The sequence below is a fragment of the Wasmannia auropunctata genome, unplaced genomic scaffold (genome assembly GCF_000956235.1).
Source record: "Wasmannia auropunctata unplaced genomic scaffold, wasmannia.A_1.0 LD334250.1, whole genome shotgun sequence".
In the NCBI taxonomy this organism is placed as follows: Eukaryota; Metazoa; Arthropoda; class Insecta; order Hymenoptera; family Formicidae; genus Wasmannia; species Wasmannia auropunctata.
This window is the reverse complement of record NW_012028640.1, coordinates 766,691-775,542: the sequence shown is the minus strand read 5'-3', so window position 1 is coordinate 775,542 and position 8,852 is coordinate 766,691. Positions and strand designations below refer to the sequence as shown.

General features: G+C 35.2%; 3 protein-coding genes across 9 annotated transcripts; all 3 read right to left on the bottom strand.

The window, feature by feature from the left end:
- Window positions 1-88: 88 nt before the first annotated feature.
- Window positions 89-3,510, bottom strand: LOC105458947 (serine protease HTRA2, mitochondrial). 5 transcript variants are annotated; one of them, XM_011704581.1, is made up of 8 exons: window positions 2,791-3,510; window positions 2,660-2,691; window positions 1,654-1,778; window positions 1,377-1,463; window positions 1,105-1,299; window positions 873-1,023; window positions 634-799; window positions 89-268 (listed from the first exon to the last, which is right to left on the bottom strand). In XM_011704581.1, exons 1-8 carry the CDS (start codon window positions 3,216-3,218, stop codon window positions 106-108), a joined length of 1,347 nt encoding a protein of 448 aa, XP_011702883.1. In that variant the 5' UTR covers window positions 3,219-3,510; the 3' UTR covers window positions 89-105. The 5 variants fall into 5 exon arrangements, with proteins under 5 accessions (XP_011702883.1, XP_011702884.1, XP_011702885.1 ...); XM_011704582.1 differs by having other exon boundaries at window positions 1,660-1,778; XM_011704583.1 differs by lacking the exon at window positions 2,660-2,691 and having other exon boundaries at window positions 1,654-1,789.
- Window positions 3,511-4,481: 971 nt separating this feature from the next.
- On the bottom strand, window positions 4,482-6,045 carry LOC105458945 (neurophysin 1-like). 3 transcript variants are annotated; one of them, XM_011704577.1, is made up of 4 exons: window positions 6,015-6,045; window positions 5,490-5,810; window positions 5,099-5,303; window positions 4,482-4,714 (listed from the first exon to the last, which is right to left on the bottom strand). In XM_011704577.1, the coding sequence occupies exons 2-4, from the start codon at window positions 5,613-5,615 to the stop codon at window positions 4,599-4,601; spliced, it is 447 nt and encodes a 148-aa protein (XP_011702879.1). In that variant the 5' UTR covers window positions 5,616-5,810; window positions 6,015-6,045; the 3' UTR covers window positions 4,482-4,598. The 3 variants fall into 3 exon arrangements, with proteins under 3 accessions (XP_011702879.1, XP_011702880.1, XP_011702878.1); XM_011704578.1 differs by having other exon boundaries at window positions 5,490-5,786; window positions 6,015-6,032; XM_011704576.1 differs by lacking the exon at window positions 6,015-6,045 and having other exon boundaries at window positions 5,490-5,899.
- Window positions 5,937-8,515, bottom strand: LOC105458946 (zinc finger CCHC domain-containing protein 4). Its single transcript, XM_011704579.1, is given in 5 exon segments — window positions 5,937-6,609; window positions 6,612-6,867; window positions 6,942-7,644; window positions 7,779-8,317; window positions 8,419-8,515. Coding segments are annotated over 5 exon segments (2,118 nt in total). The 5' UTR covers window positions 8,486-8,515; the 3' UTR covers window positions 5,937-6,056.
- Window positions 8,516-8,852: the final 337 nt, after the last annotated feature.

The window sequence follows — 8,852 nt, the reverse complement described above, 5'->3', positions numbered from 1 at the left end:
CCCTCCCTCCCTCCTCTCTCTCTCTCTCTCTCTCTCTCTCTCTCTCTCTCTCTCTCACATTGATCGAATAGAATTTTTTAAATCGAAATCACTTAATAAATTCAACTATATATTCTCAGGCACAACTTGTATGTATAAAATTTGATCTTTTCTTAAAACTTGTAACTTTATCGGTCCTGATTTTTCTAACATTTTATAAACATTGCTTGAACTCAGCACTGGCTCGCCATTAGCATGCGTCACTATATCTCCAGGTAGCAATCCAGCACTGTAATAACAAGGAGATAGTTAAATTTTTCGACTTTTCATAAATACATCTCCGCACGTTTCATTTGTTGCAATCTCTTTAACATCAAGTCATTTTTTTACAAATATCAAATTTTAATCTTGATAAAGTATATGTAAATATCAAGTAGTCATTGCTATTCTTATATTTTACTAACTATTTGTTATCTGTCTGATGTTTATTTTGTAAAAAGATTTTTTACAAAAATCCTTTTGATTTCCATCACTTGTAGCTCACATATCATTAATGCTATACTTTTAAGAAAAAATTAATTTGGAAAATAAATTCTCAGTACAATTAAAATTTAAGATAGTGACAATCAAATATTTCTGTATTAGATGACTTACCGATGAGCTGGAGACCCATGTATTACTTTCCACACAAAAACTCCATGTCGGACTCCATTCATATATTCATTAGTATCCTGTTGTATCTCATTTATAATATCCGGAGTCAGAGTTTGCATTGTGATGCCCATATATCTTCTCATGGGTGCTTTGTTATGTGTTACGTCTGCAAAAATAATAACATGTAATCAGTATCTTTGCATTGATGGAATAAATTAAGAATAGCCATTTCGACTTACCTTTGTTTCTCTTGCGTAATTCCACTTTCTTCAAGAATTCTTTCGCGTAATCGATGGGTATGGCGAACGAAATCCCGGGCGTCACTTTCATCGCGTTTATGCCGATCGCCTCTCCGTTTAAATTCACCAGCGGCCCACCCGAGTTTCCAAACTGGAGGAAAGTGCAATTTACCAATTACATGATACATATGATATACTCGATATTTACTCCGGAATTAACTCTGTTACTAACCGTGATTGCCGCGTCCGTTTGAATGTATCCCATTTGTTTGTTATTTATACCAAGTTCCTGACTGGGTCTATTTACACTGCTCACTATTCCGCTCGTTATGGTGTTGCTGAGCGCCAACGGGGAGCCAATAGCCACCACAAACTCCCCCGGTCTGATATTGGCCGAAGAACCGAGTTTCATCACCGGCAGATTGGTCTGTGCGATTAAATAGCAATAAGTTCAGCGATCAACAGATATTTCAACGTTCGTAACATCAAAGTCAAATAAGTTACCCTATTTATTCGCACGGTAGCAAGATCACCTTGCAAATCGATGTCTTCTATGGTCCCAGTACACGTACTACCGTCGTACAGCCGTACCTACGTGACAGAATAAGAGACATAAATGCAATTTTTCCAATAAGGACACTATTAATTAATTATTATCATAAACTCTATCAGATAATGATCGGAGAGAGAATAGATTTAGAGCTTTTGAAAAAATTATATGTACAGTCAAGGATACTAATTAATATTACTTCTAACACAGCATGCTTATAAAAGGACTCACGTTTACCTTCACTGTTGTATTAGGCTTATTTACAACGACATGGGCGTTTGTCAGTATTAGACCATCCTGACGGATGATAAATCCCGATCCATTGCTGGTGGCGATTGGTCTCCCCGTGAAAAAATCTATACTGTTGCTTACAGATCAGAAGGGAGCAATTATTCAGTTCGGCGGCCCCGTCTCCAAAACGAAATGAATTTACGCTCAGTTGCGTTTTTGCGTAAAATGAAAGAATCTGGCAAAAAAAAAGAAGCGTCGCTCCGCCCCGCGAACCGAGAGAAATCAAAGAAATATCAATCAGTTAATGATTGTTGATGATTGTTGAGATTAGGAAGTTGCCTCCACTCATACACTTTACAACGTGAAACTAGCTAGGTTCCAGGATTTACGAACTTTACACAATATTTTGTGTTTTGCGCATTTTGACATAGGATAACTGTCCCTATTAGTGTGCCCTGCACCTATTAATGTGCTTTTATATTTAATTAAGTCATAAAAATAAACTGGTACAAATATATAGACAAAATATTTTTTTTATTAAGTTAATACTTTAACTTAATAAAAAGAAATACTTTATATATTTGTATGAGTTTATTTTTACGACTTATTTAAACATAAAAATAAACTGGTACAAATATATAGACAAAGTATTTTTTTTATTAAGTTAATACTTTAACTTAATAAAAAGAAATACTTTATATATTTGTACTAGTTTATTTTTATGACTTATTTGAACATAAAAGCACACAAATACATAGGTACAGGGCACACTAATAGGGCCAGTTACCTTATGCATGTGGCCGCAGGGCACGTGAACGTCGCTACGCGTATCGTTGATGTGACAGATTTCCTAACCTCAACTTTTTAACAATTAATATCCCGGTTCGCGGGGGAGGGGGAGGGTTAGAGCGACGCTTTTTTCGACTCTTTCACTTTGTGTGTAAAAACACGAATGTGCACAAATTCACCGTTTTCGGAGGTGAGAACCGCTAAACTGAATAATTACCTCCACAAGCAGCGTTAAAGTATCTACTCCAGCTGTTGTAAATATATATTAAATGTAAGCATAAAGAATATATATATAAATATATACAAAGCCATTACGCGAGTTACCGATTTACGGGCCGAGTTATTTACCTGCTGCTATCCCTGATCTCGAGATACACGACAGCCGGTGCGGTTACCTCCACCACGTCCGCTATGAAATTGAACTTGTCCCGGTTCCGATTGCGATCGGACGGCGAGATGGCGTGAACGACATGCGAGTCCAGGACGGTCGGGGTCGTGATTCCCCATGATCGAGCGTCATTGCTCCGGCTGTACAGGGCATAGCCGAGACCAGCTGCCGAGGCGAGCGCGGTACAACAGGTTAGGAACTTCCTCGCTCTGGTCGCACCGAGTATTCCCCGTCTGTGCTGCTGCTGCTGTTGATGCGAGTGAAACGACCGAGCACCAGCGTGCCGTTCGGCGAAAACGAGGGTCGCGAGTCGCGACAAGCTCGAGCACCTCGAACTGTTCGTCCTCGCCAGAGAGGTCCAGGCCACGCGCGACCAGGGAGACGCCATCTTCGGATGACGGATATAAGCGACGCGAGCCTCGGGCGAGCCCCTGCGGACGACTGTGACGAGAATCAACGGTCTCGCTGGAATCCGGATGCGCCTCGATTCCGGTCGCGTCCAACAGAAGCGTCCATTTTCGCGTAAAAACTTCCCGGAGCGGAAGGCGCCCGGTCGACACAACTATCGAATTTTGAATCCTCGCGCTCCCGATAGGCCCGATCGTCCGTGAGGCGCGTCGGTCGGTTGACGCCTTCGGCGAACCTCGTGCGAGTCGTCGCCTAGAATCGATTGGCCGAAAATTTGAACGTCGGCTCGCTTGCGCGTAATTGTTCAATTAATTGTTACAAATATAGTACCTGAAGGTCCTGAAGATATATAAGGAATTCCAAAAGTACCGAGATGCCAGTTAATTTTTTCTTATAACTCGCTTTTGAATATTTTATACAATCAAATGATTTCGTGGGTGTCTTGCGTAATTTCACTTGCAACTTCATAATGACGCGCCGCGGCGCCTCTACTTCTTCCACTCGGGAATGTAATCAGGTAAGCAAAACATACTTTCTCTTGTTAATAATTTCTCCGAACGAAATAAATCGTAAAGAGGCGCTTAAAATTAATTCGAAATGGACGCAATAATCGAGTTTTTATAATGTAAACAATATGTTTTATAGATTATTGTAACAATATTTATAATAGTTTATATAATATATATATATCATATAAACATTATAAACTATTAAATATTGTTAAATATCGCTTAAGCGATATTTTTCAAATCGATCATTCAATCCTTCAAGCTTATATATTAAGTACCCACATTTTTATGCTGCATTTTTATGATCGAATCTAACAATAAGTCCTGTCCGGTTTAATTAAAATTTTGCTTAAAAATTGTGCTTAGAAACTGAAAGAGATTTGATTTTTTTGTAGACATATCTTGCTATTACAAATATAGGATTTTTAAAAATACATAATTCGATCGTTATTAATCGCCTTTTACGAAGTTTCGTTAACGATTGATAGAAAGGATTGCAAAATATTTTTACTGCATATTTTATTGGAATTTTATTTGCACAGAGAAACTGAATGAGGGAATGCAACAGAATAATAGATTGAACAATATATATATTATGTATGATAAGTTAATATGATGAAAAATTTTTTACCGTGTCAGAAGAATTAATAATGCATAATAAAATTTATTCACATATATAGAATATAAAATTTGTATTATCACATAAATGCAATTTAAAAAAACTTTTCACAGCATTTTATAGATTTGCAATTTTATTTGTTTCATTATCGACATTGCATAGTTATATTTTTGTATAAGTTAAAATATCAGAACATTAAATGATGAAATTATGAAATTAATTAGTTATATTATTAAAATAAATCGCTAGAGACTTCATTGCCTGAGAGTATCACATTCAAATTAGCATCGAGTTTCCGATCGTTGCCAACATCAGAAATTTTGCACGACGTATCCATGTTGCAGGATTCTAAAGACAAAACGTTATTCATATAAATATTTCATGCATATATATTAAACAATTCTAATTTCTAACATATATATATATATATATATATAATATGTATATATGTATATGTATACATATGTGTGTATGTAAAAATTTTTCAACATGACTGGTGACTTCAAATTTCTAATTGTGAATTAATTACTTTAATTACTGCTAGGATTCAATCTCTGTGTATTACTTAAAGAAAGTTTTCTATTAGTTATCTACATAATGCTCCAATTCGGTAGCAAACTTCTAATGCAAACTTGATTCATTTCGATTAAAAGTGCCATGCTATGGATACAAATTTGGATTTAAAAATAATTTTCTTTTAAATCCAATATACTGGATATCTTTTAAATTTACCTTGCGAACAGCAAATTCCATTTGAAGCGCATCTCGCTGTATTTCCACGACACATTGCGTATCCAGCAATGCAGGGCCTGGTGTACAGACTTTCCTTTCTGCATCGGTACGTTTCTGGTGTTCCAATGAAGCAACCGATACTGGGACCACAGCAAATGTAAGGCCCAAAGCATTGACCCTGATGATTAGGACCGCACGAAGGACACTGGGAAAATATTGTATAACGAATCAAATTATGAACAAATTACATTTTATGTATTTATCTATAAATTATGAAAATATCATCAGATGTGCAAATATTTTGCTAAAAAAGAGAAAGAAAGAAAAAGGAGGGAGGGAGGGAGAGAGAGAGAGAGAGAGAGAGAAAAATAAAATTTAGAATATAACATACTTCCCGCGCAACAGTTTCCAAAGAAGATGCAATATTATTCCTCTTTCCGCCACGAGGACAATTCGTAATCAAACAAGCATAACTCAGAAAAATCAAGCTCATAAGAACAACGAGCTCCTTTAACATCCTGAATAGATTTTGCCGAGATGCCGAGACAGACGTTGCGCGAGATATACAGACGATCGGAAAAACACTACTGTACCTCGAGGAGCCTGCCCGGCTATTTATATTATTGAATCTCAGTACTTAAAATTCCTTCCGAGTATTCGGGAATATTCCTACTTGCAACACAGCACTCTAAAGATTATGAAAATCCGATCTCTATGCGAGAATAAATGTATGTATAATAAGATTTTGCGGTTCATTGTTGCAGAAGCTAATTCCTACCTTCTTTATTAAAAATGCTAAATGAAATTTTAAAAAGATAAAAAAATTAACAAAAATATCTTTTTTTAATTTTTAATTTTTTTAATATGGATATAACGATATTACACCAATCGTATTCATATATAATTATACACTTACTGTATTATATTATACGAATACAGTTACAGTAACTCCTTTATTTTATTTGTTGCGGTTTTTTATTTGTTTTAATTTCTTGTTCTTTTCTCTCAGTTTTGAGACTTCCTTATCATCGATCATGACAGCTTTTTGTTTAGCAACTTCCTTGGAACGTCCAACTTTGCCTTTCTTAATTGAAGACGTTTTTAATTCACAGTCTGTTTTGCGTTTCTTTGTATCTGGCTCGTTGCAGTTTTTTATTTTTTTAAATTCTTGTTCTTTTTTTAGTTTTAAGTACTCCTCTCTTAGTTTTAAGACTTCCTTCTCATCGAATACGACAGCTTTTTGTTTAACAACTTCCTCAAAATGTCCAACTTTGCTTTTCTTAATTGAAGATGTCTTTAATTCACAGTCTCTCTTGCGTTTCTTTATATTTGGCTCGATGCGATTTTTTATTTTTTTAAGATCTTGTTCCTTTCTCAGTTTTAAGTACTCCTCTCTTAGTTTTAAGACTTCCTTCTCATCGAAAACAACTTTTTGCTTAACAACTTTCTTAGAATGTCCAACTTTGTTTTTCTTAATTGAAGATGTCTTTAATTCACAGTCCGTTTTGCGTTTCTTTATATTTGGCTCGATGTGATTTTTATTTTTTTAAGATCTTGTTCTTTTCTCAATTTTAAATACTCCTCTCTTAGTTTTAAGACTTCCTTCTCGTCGAATACAACTTTTTGTTTAACAACTTCCTTAGAATGTCCAACTTTGCTTTTCTTAATTGAAGACGTCTTTAATTCACAGTCCGTTTTGCGTTCCTTTATATTTGGCTCAATTGTGATTTCAATAGCAGGTAAATTAGGACATTCGTTTTTAGTATGACCTGTAAATAAATTAATAAAATATTACTAATGGAAGCAACAGTTAAACGAAATAAAAGTGATCATCGGTTCTTACCTAATTTATCACAGTTAAAACATCTTCCAACAATATTCGGTTTTGAACCACACGTGTGTTTCTTCAACATACATCTTTTACAAATACGGCAATGTTGCCAAGTAGGCTTTACGCATCGTTTGCACGTGTCGCAGTGCTTGTATGTTTGACCGTCTTTGGAAGTGCATTCTCTACACTTCTTGCAATGCTTATTTTCACTAGAAACCCACTTTTCGCAATCCCGACAAAATTTATATCCATCAGATGAAGAAAGCTCCAGTAGATTCAACGGTATATTTGTAAAAATTCTCACTTGAGAACCTTGCCTTCTACCATGTTTCTCCGACATAAATAGGGGATGATTATCATAATCTACTTTATAATCAGACATTTTTAAATCTCTCAAGCCACCAGTCACATGTGGTGGATTGCTCTTCTCTCTCATTATGTGCTCCATGAAATATGGAGATATAAACATGATTCTCAAGAAAAAATTATCATCATGAACATGTTCATTTAATTTTCTATGCAGATCTGATATCGTTTTTATCGTGTATGATATGGGTTCCAAACGGCCACCAAACGGAGGGTCGCATATCAAGTAAGTGTCCTTTCCCCCATTTTGAGTAAGAAAATCTTTAAACACGTCAATGGCATCTTTGTTAAAAAAGTGATGATTGAAAAGATTGTACCAGCAATAATCCAGCGGTCCAAGAAAGTTATGCTAGAATTATATGTGAAAAAACATTTGTCAAAATTTATATATATGTACTTCTAAAAATTATTCAAATAACAATATTAATATTACAATATTATAAATTGATGTAATAATTAATAATTCCTGCTAACAATACTCACAAATCTTCCGTCGAAGTCTAAAAGGAGAGACGACATTTTATCTGCATGATGCTCGATGATATATTCATGTATTCTCGGTGTGCCGATACAAAAGATCTGCTTAGCTCCAAGTTTCAAAAGCATACGTATTATATCCTCTGTAGATTTCTTGGAGAATAAATATTGCGCTTCCTTCTTCGCATTCTCCAAAGGTTTTAAAAGCTCTGTTGGATGATGCAGCTGATAATCGGTTAAATTCACTGTAACCTCATGATCCACGTGCTTGTCTTTTTCAGAATCAAATATTAATTTCTCACAATTATGGCAATAATGTCTTTTCGGCTCCGTCTCGAGCTTGTTAAAACGAATGTACAATTCTCGATGAACATAGCGCCGGGCGAATCTCTTATTTTCCAGATCCCACGTACGCTTTTGAGATTTTGACAATTCTTGACCATATTCTAAATAGAATCTGCACAATTTTCTGTCACGACAAGCAGAGCAAGCATAAAATCTCTTTACTTCATCCTTGACATATCTTCCCAGTAGTAATGTTGGTCCTGCGAAAAAAAAATATTTAATTTCCTTATATAAAAGAATCGATTAACTTTTTTCATGTAAATGTAATGAACTTTGATGTGTACAGGTTTATGAGATTTACCATGAGGACATTGTGGATGATTTATTGGATTTTCCCATAAAAATTCCACACCACGTGCGTCGTCCATTCTGTCATGTAAACAATTGATAGGTGAGTTTAGGTTGTGCATTCATCAGATGGTAAATCAAAGCCACAGGCAAACGCGACAATTCACGACATTCTTATCGCTTGAGCCGAACCGTTTGGCGCGCCAAATATGATTGCCTTTTAAGTTTCACGAATTAAACTGATTGTGAAATAAAGTCATTTTAAATATTTGCGTTGCAGTTAATTAATTGCATTGCGAAGAAAAAAATAATAATAAAGTTGATTTAGACACATCACGAAATTAGCCTCTTGAAATATGTATATTTTGAATTGTTTACGATTGGAATATTTTAAACAGCTTCAACAATATAGATTTGTTTGGAAAATGTAAATTGAAGAAATTCAAT

Excerpts from the sequence above, each read along its gene's own strand:
- LOC105458945 (XM_011704577.1), bottom strand. The coding sequence starts at position 5,615 with ATGTTAAAGGAGCTCGTTGTTCTTATGAGCTTGATTTTTCTGAGTTAT. Across the intron at positions 5,304-5,489 it reads TGGAAACTGTTGCGCGGGAA|TGTCCTTCGTGCGGTCCTAA; the intron begins GTATGTTATATT and ends ATATTTTCCCAG. Across the intron at positions 4,715-5,098 it reads TGGAATTTGCTGTTCGCAAG|AATCCTGCAACATGGATACG; the intron begins GTAAATTTAAAA and ends TTTTGTCTTTAG.
- LOC105458947 (XM_011704581.1), bottom strand. The coding sequence starts at position 3,218 with ATGGCGTCTCCCTGGTCGCGCGTGGCCTGGACCTCTCTGGCGAGGACG. Across the intron at positions 2,692-2,790 it reads GAGATCAGGGATAGCAGCAG|CTGGAGTAGATACTTTAACG; the intron begins GTAAATAACTCG and ends TATTTACAACAG. Across the intron at positions 800-872 it reads ATTACGCAAGAGAAACAAAG|ACGTAACACATAACAAAGCA; the intron begins GTAAGTCGAAAT and ends TTATTTTTGCAG.